At 39.7% G+C, this 12,863-nt stretch overlaps 1 protein-coding gene across 1 annotated transcript; it reads left to right on the top strand.

The window, feature by feature from the left end:
* The first annotated feature begins 201 nt into the window (after positions 1-201).
* On the top strand, positions 202-12,526 carry lfng (LFNG O-fucosylpeptide 3-beta-N-acetylglucosaminyltransferase). The gene is made up of 8 exons (XM_051714065.1): positions 202-718; positions 8,536-8,584; positions 8,879-8,981; positions 9,086-9,239; positions 9,943-10,028; positions 10,132-10,297; positions 10,715-10,800; positions 10,901-12,526. Exons 1-8 carry the CDS (start codon positions 284-286, stop codon positions 10,962-10,964), a joined length of 1,143 nt encoding a protein of 380 aa, XP_051570025.1. The 5' UTR covers positions 202-283; the 3' UTR covers positions 10,965-12,526.
* The last annotated feature ends 337 nt before the right edge of the window (positions 12,527-12,863 follow it).

Genomic DNA, 12,863 nt, shown 5'->3' with positions numbered 1-12,863 from the left:
TAACACCTGCTTGTCCACTTTTACCCTCCCCCTATTTGTCCCTCTCCTGCTGTCCTTTAACGCCTCCTCCCATTGACAGTCTCTCTGCGGTTCCCACAGTACAATAGCTATTTATACCCCGCCCACTGGGCGTGGCGTATGTAATGGGAAGTTTATAAAGCCCCCTCTGACCCGCGATGAGTAGACTTTGAAAGTGTATCAGAGAGCCAGTGCGGTCGGATGACACTAAATTTCGATTTTTAGGTTAGGCTATTGGAGGGAGGTTTAGATTGATGCAGTGCACATGGCTAAAGAGAGTTTTATAAACATGTTGAAAACATACAACAGGAAAGTTGTGCTCTCCGTCGCGGGGGCGACCGTCACCTGCGTCGCGCTGCTGGTAGTTTTGTCGCAGCATCAGCGGATTCAGATGGATGGGATGCAGAACGAGAGCGAGGTCGGCTTGCGCTCGCTCCAGAGTCTGGGGGAATCAGAGGCTGAAGATGGAGCTCAGACTGGACAGAATGGAAAGAAAGGATTCTCGGCGTATTTTTCCAAGCTGACCCGCAGCAGGAGGGAAGCAGATAAACCCACCGAGTCGTCCGGAGCGGCGACAGACGCGCCCGCTGAAGACATCAGCGCCGATGATATCTTCATCGCAGTGAAGACCACCAAGAAGTTTCACAGGTCCAGACTGGATCTGCTGCTGGACACATGGATATCCAGAAACAGGCAGCAGGTACGTCAGTTTACATTGTTATTTATTTATTTATTTATATTTTTTTGCAACTACAATGAAAGAAAAAGCTTGCACATGAATGCTCGAATGATTTATTTATTTATTTATTAAGAAATCTATCAGGTTTATTGAACTTTTGGTCATGAATTTTAGATAAATGCATTTAAAAATGTTCAAAATCCACAAAAAAAAAAATAAATAAAAAACTATCAGTGTTACATTACAGTCTTCGTGTTACACATTACATATAGGCCTAAATTTAATTAAATACAATAGTAATAATACTAACAAAGTGTATTCACGTGTTCAAGAAGGTCCACGAGACAACTGCATACCTGTTCATTGTTATTACTCAGTACTTACATATGTAATTACATTGTAACATGCGCACTGTAAAGAAAAGTGGCTAAAAAGTTATTTATATCCAACTGGCACCTTAAGAATGGCATTATAAAAATTTGCCCAGATTCATAGTCTCTCAGTGCTGCCTGTGGCAAAGCATATGTTGCTGACAGAGCGAAAGGTGGCTGTAAGCCCCCCTTTTCCCTGCTCCCTCCACTCCTGCCCCATTGTTTGGGGTGTCCCCATGAATGTTCTGGGGCAAAGGATGCATCACAGCAGCAGCTTCAGAGCTGTCCTCTTCTTAGCGCTAACAAAGCGTCTTTCTGAAGGGGGAAAGAAAAGCTTCGCCAGCCCCTTGTCTCCCGCTCTCCATGGGAACTGCGGATCTGGAGTGGAGGCCAGGTCAAGCTACCCAAGCGGTGGGAAAAGGGAGTCTTCGTTATGGAGATGCCGGGGGCACAAAGGGACAGCATCTATAGGCAAGGAAAGCTTTTGAGCAGCATGCTGAGTGGCTCCCAGTATGAAAATACAGCTCTGAGAAACAGCTGGCACAAAAGCACTCTCAGCACCTCGACAGCACGGAGCAGTCAATGTGATTTTACCTACCACCTAGAGTAGTTGCTCATACATTTTACAAAAGTCAGTTTAATCTGCCTCGCGGCTCTGTCACAATCAGTTTTCCTCACACCTTTGACAAGTGTGGGGGGTTTATTCTTGCCATTTGAATATCACTGACATAGCCATAGCAATGCATTTATGTTTCAAGTACAAAAAACACTCTTTCTCTAACCATTCTATGAATATTAAAGAAATAGGGATGTGAAAAACTACCAATTTTCATAATCGTCTAGTCAGTCATGTTGTAAAATGTGTTTGAGCGACAAGTCAGTGTTAAGGATAATAATGTAAAATTAGGCTCTGTTGTGTTCACGTGACCTCGTTCAGACACATTTCAAAGGGATATACAGATGGTAAGTGCAGCACTTCAACATGGTAACCAATGGATATAAAAAATTATATAGGCTAAATACATTTACATTTACATTTATTCATTTGGCAGACGCTTTTATCCAAAGCCACTTACAAAAGAGTAAATAACTACAACAGTGCACAAAACCATAAAAGTAAAAGGAGTAAGAAATAAGAAAGGCTCCAATATAGAGTGGCACAAAACCGCTTTTGAGCATGCTGAAAGCAGAATGACGTGCTACAATGTAACCAAAGCACTTGGGAGTCTCAGGGTGATCTTCGCTGTGCATTCTATAGTGCAGAACTGCAAGATAATGATTCGGGAATGTGTATTGTTGATGTGCGCTTTGATGGCTGAAATAGCAGTGGTGCAGAAATTGACAAAACCTAAAGCCTTAAAGAGACTAAACTTCTTGCAGAATGTTTTACTTTGCTGACTATTATTCACTTTTAAGCACAACAAGCTATAATCATGCAAAAATGCTCTCCAAAAAGTTGAGTCTCTCAATTATTTAAAAATTGCATCTCCAATTAAAACCACCACCAATAAAAATATTAATGTTAGTAGTCTATTCCACTAATCAACTAGTCGGTTGTTGGATGACTAGTCGATTAGTTGACCACTGTGGCACATCCCTACAAAGAATGTGGAATTGGAATTGATGCCGGAATTGAGATGATGCTTTCTTTCTTTCTTTCTTTATTTTCAGAATGGGAATTCAAATTCAGGGGACTTTACTGCCATGCAATGTCAAAACACAGTAACTACGCATTCTGTCAAAATTATGACATTTTTAGACTATGATATGTCCTATAACAAACAGGTTTTGGCTCAACTATACTCAAATTCATATACATATCTAAACAGCGCATTACATTTTGTGGATATACAAGACATGTGGCCGGGCAATCTAAAAACTTTGGAACCCATTTTTCTCAGTCTCATTCTTGGCAAAGTTACTGCATTTTTCCTTTTTATGGCAGGTTAGTTTCTTCACTCAGTCAGTTCAAATTTGTCCTTTACTCTCAAGCTAAACTGATATGGCCACACCAGGCCTTGTGAAATAAAGACTGTGCTACCTTTGAGTTTGCTCAGTACAGGAGATGATAGAAGTTAACCTACAGAGTGGAGAGTTAACAGCAGGGATTAATAGTGGCAGCTGGTGGGGAGCAGTGCAGACATAAAGACCAGTGCAGCCTAGAACTCAAGGGGGAGTTCCTAGAGAATGGGTGGCAGGTGGCCAGGTCTCAAAGAACAAAAGATAAGCTCTAATGCCAGCTATATGAATCCTCACATTCACAACATATACCAACTGAGGTCGGCTTTCAAATTATTTCAACATTCATCCGTGTGCAACACCTGAGTACATGAAATCACAGTTATTGTCATCTCAACGACTGGGGATTATCCCAAGGACTCTGGTGTACAGTTTGGCCACTTGCCACAATGGTTGGCACCAAAGCATTTTTAGGGACTAGGCATTGTTAGATCCACAGAATGAGAACTTTGTGACATATGTCAAGTAAGATGATGTGTGACTAGCATTGTGAACACGTTCCTAGGGGTTAGTACCTCCTGTCCTGTGTGATGAACTCCTCTTTCCTTCCCTCTCACCTACTTCAGCTGCTGCCATGACAGGTGATTAATAGCTTGCTGTCTTGGGCTGTTTACATGTAAACAATGAGAGTAGATCCAATCGGTGCTTGCTGTTGACACTATGGCAGTCTGTGATTCTTCTCGCTGGGAAACTGTCTTGTCTTTGTTTAGAGTTAGTCAAGGTCAGCTAGAAGCTCCCCAACCCTTTTTAATAGACTGGAATTATCAGTATTTTTCCAAACAGAATGAAACCATAGAGCTCTAGCACTTTTGAAGTACTGCTCTCTGTCTGTTAAAGGGATAGTTCACCCAAAAATGAACATTTTATCATCATTTACTCACCCTCTTGTTGTTCCAGTCCCGTTTGAGTTTTTTCTTCTATACCACCATACACTTTCATTGCATATTTTTCCACAAAACATCTCATTTTGTGTTCCATGGAAGAAAGTAATACAGGTTTCAATTACATGAATGTAAGTAAATGGTGACAGAATTTTAATTTCTGAGTCAACTATCCCATTAAATGTAGGCTTCATAGTTTACTTGACTTGATGAGTCAGGTCTCTTGAATAGTGTTATTCTCTTCAGTTTGATCCCATTTTGAATTGTTCATGCTGCAGCTTCTGGGTTCCGCTGTTTCTCCAAATTTCCCCTCTGGAACAATGCAGCTTCCCTGGCGAGAGAAATTCACAACAATGAGAGAACAGCCTGTGCCGTGGCTGTGGTATCCGGTGTCCAGTTACACAGACAGCTCCCAAATGCCATTCAGATCAACTGCTTCACTTGCTCAATGCAAAAGGTGTACCATGACAGACCTCATTACTTCTATTTGAAACACTTTATCACTCAGCTAATCAGTTTGTCACTGTGGTTTCTCTTTTTTTCAAGTCCTTGACTACAATTGTTAGGCATGTAGGACAATGTAAGCAGTGTGGATCTGTTGTGGCATGAGTTTCTGGTGGTTTGGTCCATTAAACTGGCACAGGTACAATAGAGCTAACTGTGCTGGGTGGTGTTTAATAGAGGGAGTAACGTCTCTCTCTTTCCTTCCTGGGGAGTAGGAGACAGACAGTCAGGCTCCAGGCTTTCTCTAGTGGAGAAGGAAGCCCTACCAACTTCTACCCGCTCATCAGTGCTCCACATATAATCCAATGAAAACCCTCATCCTTTTTTTGTGTGCAGAATGATGGAAAATGTAGATTCTGAAGACTTGACATTTAAGAAAAAAGACAAGTATGAGTCACTGGGTCATTTTAGCCCCAAACATCTTTTCATTATTCAACAAAAGGGAAACCAAGAAACAAAGCATTCACCATGAGAGGCCTCTCTTTAGTTAACCACTGCAGCTGTATGCAAATGCAGGCAAACATATTTGGGATTTACCCAGTGGTGGGTTTACCCAGCCTGAAAACACTCTTCATTGCCTCAGTGGAAAGGGATAGTTGGAGCAGGGTTGGGGTTGGGGTGAATGGCCACACACACACACATTGTAATGCACTAATAAGCTATGAGGTTTCTATCCTCTGTCAATGCCCAGTCTGCCTTGGCAGTTGCCTGTGTGATTAGTCTGTTCTTTCAGCATAACTCTGAGCAAACAGCGCCAGCCTCTGATCCTTTACCAGTCCAACCGCCAGTCTACCCTAAACAAACAGAGGCCTGTGCTAAACATCTGCTCAGAGTTTGCTCAGCAAACCAATCAAATGTTATCTGGTAAAGCTGAACGTTTAAAAAAATGCAACTGTGGACAGGGGAATGAGTCCACGCTTGTGTGAGCATGTAGGGATTTATACTAAACAACACAACAACAAAACATAATACACTGTTGAGATAAAGATCACAAAACATACACTTAAATTTACAGTAATAAAACTGGCAGCTGTGGTTCATGGAAATTTGCTAGGAAACAAAATACCGTGACAACATTTCAGACACTACGGGATGTCACTTTGGTGCCTGTATATTTATATTATACAGTTCACTACTGTATATATCGTTACATTATATAATGTTAATATACCAACCTACTGGTCTCATAAAAACATGTTACCATACCTACATTTTTGCAAAATTATTTTTACATGCATCAATTTACTAGTGAAATAAACACTAGAGGTGCAACAACAAAAATGACTTCTATTTACTTTCACAAAAATCACAAGTTCAAAACACTTTTACTACAGCGCATCACTTGTAATGTGATACATTTTAGCTTTTGGATTACATAACAAGATTACAAGCTTGTTTGCATTTGATCAAATTGCACGGTAGCTCAACTAATAGAGTGTTGCACTTGAAATGCAAAGGACAAGGATTCAAAAAGTGTCCTAGAAGCAATACAAAATGACGTGGTTGCTTTAATGATTGCGTTTCTCATCTCACATTTGCTTTAGGTTTAAGGTTTAGGGGAGGGAGGGAGGGAGGGAGGTTTTGTTCATTTAAAACTCAGTAGTGCATTAAAGTTGAAAGTAGGGATGGATATTTTGGCCATTTTGTCTACTCGAGTACTCTGACTAATTACTCGAGTACTTGTCGAGTACTCAAGGGGCAATGACATGTACATAACTGTATATATAATAACATGTCTGACAAACATATTTGATTGCTGCATTGCATCTTGTTGTTCCAGTGTATCCTCTATTCATTATTATAGGCTGTTATAAAATAATCTGTTTCAAAATGTACAAAAGATTGCATAATTTGTATAATGCATCATATTTTGTCATTATGTGAAGATTTGCTGCCCAACTCAATGAAAGAATGTGCATAACGCGCGTCTGTCTGTTCTTCCTTCAGGTTACCGTAGTAATCTTAGTAAGCGCACTAGTTTTTTTAGTGAACCGTCTATTTTCAAATCGTGGTTGGCTTAACAGGAGACGCCATAACCATTGCGTTTTTAATATGCGTGTTAAATTGAAGTTAAGTTTTGAAGACACTGCATTCTGTTCCATTTAGCTGCGTTGTGTCTAGCTGTTTGAAACACTCACCTGCTGTATATGCATTGAGCCCATTGCCACACGCGCCTGGTGTGTGTGTGTGTGTGTCCAAGTGTTCGCTCCTGTGGGGAAAGCCGTGATGCTCCGTATTGTTTCTGTGATGATTCATGAAGCGTTCCATTAATCTCAGAAAGTCGGAATTTCCAATTTTCAACTGGGGTAAGTGCAACGGAATGACACTTTATGTCGGACTTCTAACTTGGAAACTCGTGCGGAAATCTTCAACTCCCATTTTGTCGAGTTGCAGGTGTGTGTTACATCACGCAAACATGTCGGCACCCAGGACAGGGAGGTTTACAGTCAGTGACAAACATTCACTTTTATTAAATAATATCCATTAACGAGTCAAAGTTCTTACATTAAATGATGATAAAACGTGTTTAGCAAACGTTTTGCAGAGACAGGTGTTCAAAACACGTTTAATTACACTCTCTTTTGATTATCGTAACGATAGCATTGCAGCGTCATATATCAGTTTGGTTGATATGAGACGTCTCTGACAATCAATGTACCCCTCAAAATCACAACATAATCAGTCTCAAAATTAAAAATACGCTCCCTCTTTGACACATTTGTGTTTAGTTGTCAGGTAATTGTCACTGAATTTCGAATTAAGTGAAAAGTCGTGACATCGTTTTCTTGATCGATCATTGCTGTCACGTCCGAGTACCCGAGTACTCGAGTACTCATGCCCATTTCTAGTTGAAAGCCTCATGTGTTTAGGAGAAAATTTTACTCGCTTTTAGCGCCAAACAGTGGACATTTAACCTCAGAACTGCTGCGATACGTGTAATGAACCACGTTTGCAAAAATGTCGCCACAGTCATGTAATTTTCATGAGATCAGGCGGATTTTAGCAATAGTTTACCATAAAAATACATTGTATTGTCTTGTTAAACATAATATAAATTTCAATCGTTAACTAAAAGGTAAATCATAATTTGTTTGTGTTCTTTTTTCATTAAAATTGCGGGGTTTTTTTGTGTGTTTTTTTTTACAGTGTAGCTGAAAGGAGAGCACATAAGAGAACAACGTAATATTTTGCAACGTAGGCTTTGAAGGGCAAGAGGGCGTAGGCAGACTGACCTGTTCAGACACGTGGCTGTGATAAGGCAGCTGGTGGCAGGTGCTGGCTCACCTGAGGTGGAAAGTAAACAGGTTAACGGCAGTGCATGACAGGGGCAGGCCACCTTTTCATCAGTCTGTCTGAGGCGTGTGGCATCTTTTTCTCAAAGGCTTCTTTGAGCCTGGGCTGCCGCCTTGCACCTGCTCTGTCTTATTTTTCACAATGAGCTCCCTAATCCCACCCCGATGCACTACCCCCTATTTTAATATTTACAAAACCCAACAGGGTCAGACGTCAGTGTGACTGCTGCATTGGGCTGAATGTATTTTCAGCAATCTGGGAGTGTGTCTGGGAAGTTTGGAGAGAATAGGAACTGATGCGTCTTTTCTTCCTTCCTATGTCTTCCCAGAGCATTTTTATCATGTCTGAAGTGGATAGAGGGATGACCAATGGAGAGACATGGGAGATGGTTGGGGCAATGGAATGGGGGGGGAGGTGGAGTACTTGGGGTGGTGGGGGTTAGTGGGGTAGTCTGCTCCCCACTTTGTTCTAGGCCTGGGATGCTTTGGGGTGCGAAGCAGTTGCCATGGAGCGATTGAAAACGAGAACAAGGAGCCTTTATTTTGGGGGGTACTTTTTGGCTTGTTTAACTTGCTGAGTTTTCCATGGCATAAAACTCACACAGTGCTTCATAATCAGTCCACTTGGGATAAATATCACTCCAAGGCACATGCTTCTAATTTGGAACTTGCTAATTCCTGGTTTGTCTCTGCTCAAGTGATTAATTGATTAACTTATTTGACTTGACTTGAAAGAGATAGCTGACCAGGCTTTGTCTTTGTTTTCGCAGACGTACATCTTCACGGACGGCGAAGATGAGGAACTGAAGAAGAAAATCGGTAAGTGCTACTTCTTGTTGCGAGGTCACAAGGTCAGAAAGAAGCAGGCATTCCTTCTTTGATATATGCATAGTTTGTACTAAGTAAAAGCAGGCATTTAATCCTCTTAAAAATCTTGTGCTCAGCTAAAGGGGCACAGGGCTGTTGGAAGGCACATGGTTTTAAGGCACGTACAGAAGCACCTGACCTCTCAGATAATGGACTTTAGTTCAGTGATAGGCATTTTTCAAATGATAGATATAAGTGGAGTATTACATGGACACTCACATACTATACGTCCTCTTCTGTGCACAGGAGATCACGCCATCAACACGAACTGCTCTGCTGCCCACAGCCGCCAGGCTCTCTCCTGCAAGATGGCTGTTGAATACGACAAATTCATTGATTCTGGCAAGAAGTAAGTATTGCAAGATTATTGTTATGCTACATTTTGGTAGTAGCCATGTTTTAGTATCAAAGCAAACTATATTGGTTGTTCTAATGAAATATCTTCTGGTTTAGGTGGTTCTGTCATGTCGATGATGATAACTACGTGAATGTGAGGACGCTGGTAAAGTTGCTATCCAACTACCCTCACACTCAGGACATGTACATTGGCAAACCCAGCCTGGACCGGCCTATTGAGGCAACAGAAAGACTTGGGGACAGCAAGATGGTAGGTGTTTAAAAATATCCTTAAAGGAATATTTCGGGTTCAATACAAGTTAAACTCAATTGACAGCATTTGTGGCAGAATGTTGATTACCACAAAATGTATTTCTACTCCTTCCTTTTCTTAAAAAACAAAAGCAAAAATCGAGGTTACAGTGAGGCACCCAATGGAAGTGTTTTAAAATGGAAGAGGGTTTAAAAGCAGAAATGTGAAGGTTATAATTTTACAAAAGCACTTACATGAATTTTCTGTTAAAAACTTTTGTATTATTTGAGCTGTAAAGTTGTTTAAATTGTAATTTTTTGTCGTTTTAGGGTTGGTTTACATTAAATTGTCATGTAACGAAGTTGTAAAATTGTCTGTAACTTTACACAGAAAAGGTTTACATGCATATCCTGTATGTCTTATGGCTATACTTTAGAACAGTGAGTATTTTAAAGTTCAGAAATTGGGCCCCCATTTACTTCCATTGTAAGTGCCTCACTGTAACCTCGATTTGTATTTTTTTTTTTGTTTGTTTGTTTTTTAAGAAAAGGAGGAACAAGTCGAAATAATTTTTGGTGTTAATCAACATTACGCCACAAGTGATGTTGAATGAGCTTAACTTGTATTGAACCCAGAATATTTATTTAATTCTAGAATTGTTATTGGTTATGATGGCAATATTATAGAACAGAAACTGATGATTTCTCTTTCTCCTTTGCAGAGACCTGTCAATTTCTGGTTTGCCACTGGAGGGGCAGGCTTCTGTGTCAGCCGTGGTTTGGCTTTGAAGATGAGCCCCTGGGCAAGGTGCAAAAACCTTTCAACCATCCTAATGCATTTTCTAAGAACACATTTAATATTTTGAGGCGTTAGCAGACCTTTGTTGACTTAATTTTTCTCATTCTGACAGTGGTGGCCATTTCATGAACACTGCCGAGAAGATCCGTCTTCCTGATGACTGTACCATTGGCTACATCATTGAGTCAGTTCTAGGGGTTCCTCTGACCCGAAGCAGCTTGTTTCACTCTCATTTAGAGAACCTGCAACAGGTGTCCAAATCAGAAGTACACAAACAGGTGAGGCTTGTAAAGATTTAAAGGGATAGCTCACCCAAAATGGGCAATTCTGTCATAATTTTCTCTCTCTCATGTTTTTCAAAACCCGAATTACATTCTTTCTTTCGTGGAACACAAAAGAAGATGTTAAGCAGAATTTTAGCGACTGAAAACCTCAGTCACCATAACCTTTCATTGCATATTTTTTTCCATACAATGACATTGAATGGTGAATGAGACTAACATTCTTTCTAATATTGTTTTCCAAGGAATAAAAAAAGGCATACAGGTTTGGAACAACATGAGTGTGAGTAAATGATGACAGAATTTCCATTTTCCGTGAACTATCCCTTTAAACGGTTTCTAAATGGGTACATCTTGCTTCTGTAAAATACTGTATATTTGTATTAACACAGTGTTTAACACATTTTCAAATAGATCACATTGAGTTATGGAATGTTTGAGAACAAGAGGAACATCATTAACATGAAGGGGGCTTTCTCTGTTGAGGAGGACCCATCCAGGTAAAATAGTTAACATTTAACATTCTAGATCTTGTTTACATGTTGCTCTTGTCTAAATCTTGTGCTAATTTAACCTCTTGGTTTTCGCCTTCTCTCTTAGGTTTAAGTCAGTGCACTGTCTGTTGTATCCAGACACCCCGTGGTGCCCTCCTCAGGTTGCCTAGTAAGGCAACCGACTCCTTTCTTGTATCCTCGTCCCTCACTGCCTCGGTATCTGAAAGGCATGTGGGACCAGTGTGGTATTGGGCCGTGTGGCTGCTGCATGTACTCTGCAGTGGCGTACGGCCTTCATGATTATACTGGGCTGCTGTGCGGCCCGCCTTTGAACATTTCCTTCCTGCCTGGTGCCTGAACGTCCTGTCCAATCCAGACATGACGTAGGACCCGGCAGAAGGAGGCTTTCATTGTCAAGCTTTGCAGGCAATCAACTGTGCTTTATGTCATTGCTATTGCTTGTATCCCATTTTCAATTCTCATAGAATGTATGTTTCTGGTATACCCAAGCCTTTTGCCAGCTTTATATGCTTAGTTTTCATTTCTAATTAGCAAATGAGCTTGCTCTTTATATTTTTATTCTCTCCAAATACCGGTCATGTTGGTCCCTCAGGTTTAATGATTTGATTTTGATGGTCAATGTTTTAAAATACTTGGTAAATTCGTAAAATGGGTGCTTTATTATCTAGTTCTAATTTGTAAAGGACTCCGGACAAAATTAACGATATGAAGGTCTATTTTATTAACAATGTAATTTCTTTGATGTCAATGTTAATATAATTATTATTACTATTTGGTTTTTTATGACATTTTGTGCTGGCAATAGGCAATTTTCCAAATATGCTGTCAGATTATCTTAATCTGTGGCGTATGAGGATGGAGCACTTTTTTCCCTAAATCATCCTGACATTTTATGATGATGATAACTTTAAGCTATGTGAAAATGCCCCAAATCTTTAGATGTTTATATTATTTAATGCCATTGCATTCAAACAATCTTGGCATACAGATTTTGGTGTGATTTTGTATTTTGTTTTGCTTTGCTCAGAGATGTACTTAAGTGTAAGTTTCACAGCTTGGTTTAAATCTACTGTTTGTTGGTTATGTAAAGTGTCTCTCACTCTTTCTATTGGCAGCAGGGCTTTTGCCAACACAAAGTTATGTCAAAAACAGATGGCAGCTAAAGTTTAAGATGTGTTTATAACATGGATCTGAGATCTCTGATCCCTTTTGCACAGTGTGATCTGGATAAGAGCCAGAGATTTCCTCATTCCTTTAGAAGTATTGTACATCACTATGCCTGCTATACTGAACATGTTATCTGAGAGCTTTACATGAGCAATGACAGTGATCCTAACAGAGTTACTTTCACTCTGTGGGAATGACCCATATTGGGTAAGCCTGTATATGTTAGTTTAAAGCAGTATTTATGTACTGTGCCATTTTAAAACAATTGTATTTGGACATAAATGTTTCGATATGAACGCATTTTGGGTCACTTATGGATCAGAAAGTGTTCTGATGAAATAAATGTTTTTTTTTTGTTTTTTTTTTTTTTTTTATGCTCTAAATTTTGCTAATGGCTGTAATTTATATTCCAGTATCTGGATTTTATTGATTGTTCAAATGTTGTGCTCTCAGGGATCACAATCCTGATATTGTTGCCATGGGTTGCCTTGGTAATTCACCATTTAGCTTTTCAATAAAGCAGCATATTCGCTAAGAAACTTTACTACATTGGTGTTGGTTTTCTTTCAGTTGGCACACTAAATATGACATATTTAATCCTAGAATGCATATGCAACCTTACCCTCCTAAAATGCATCTGTGGGTTTTATTCTCCAGGTTTTATTCTTCATAAAACTTCTTATTTTTTTTCAAAGAAATGTAAATGTAGTGATAATTATATACAGGTGCATCTCAATAAATTAGAATATCGTGGAAAAGTTCATTTATTTCAGTAATTCAACTCAAATTGTGAAACTCGTGTATTAAATAAATTCAATGCACACAGACTGAAGTAGTTTAAGTCTTTGGTTCTTTTAATTGTGATGATTTTGGCTCACATT

The sequence above is a fragment of the Myxocyprinus asiaticus genome, chromosome 13 (assembly GCF_019703515.2).
Source record: "Myxocyprinus asiaticus isolate MX2 ecotype Aquarium Trade chromosome 13, UBuf_Myxa_2, whole genome shotgun sequence".
Classification (NCBI taxonomy): domain Eukaryota; kingdom Metazoa; phylum Chordata; class Actinopteri; order Cypriniformes; family Catostomidae; genus Myxocyprinus; species Myxocyprinus asiaticus.
This window is presented reverse-complemented; position numbering and strand designations above follow the sequence as displayed.

What these genes read in the sequence shown, in the direction of transcription:
- lfng (XM_051714065.1), top strand. Translation starts at nt 284, where the DNA reads ATGGCTAAAGAGAGTTTTATAAACATGTTGAAAACATACAACAGGAAA. An exon ending in GGAACTGAAGAAGAAAATCG is followed by an intron (nt 8,585 to 8,878) that starts GTAAGTGCTACT and finishes TTCTGTGCACAG; the next exon opens with GAGATCACGCCATCAACACG. An exon ending in TTCATTGATTCTGGCAAGAA is followed by an intron (nt 8,982 to 9,085) that starts GTAAGTATTGCA and finishes CTTCTGGTTTAG; the next exon opens with GTGGTTCTGTCATGTCGATG.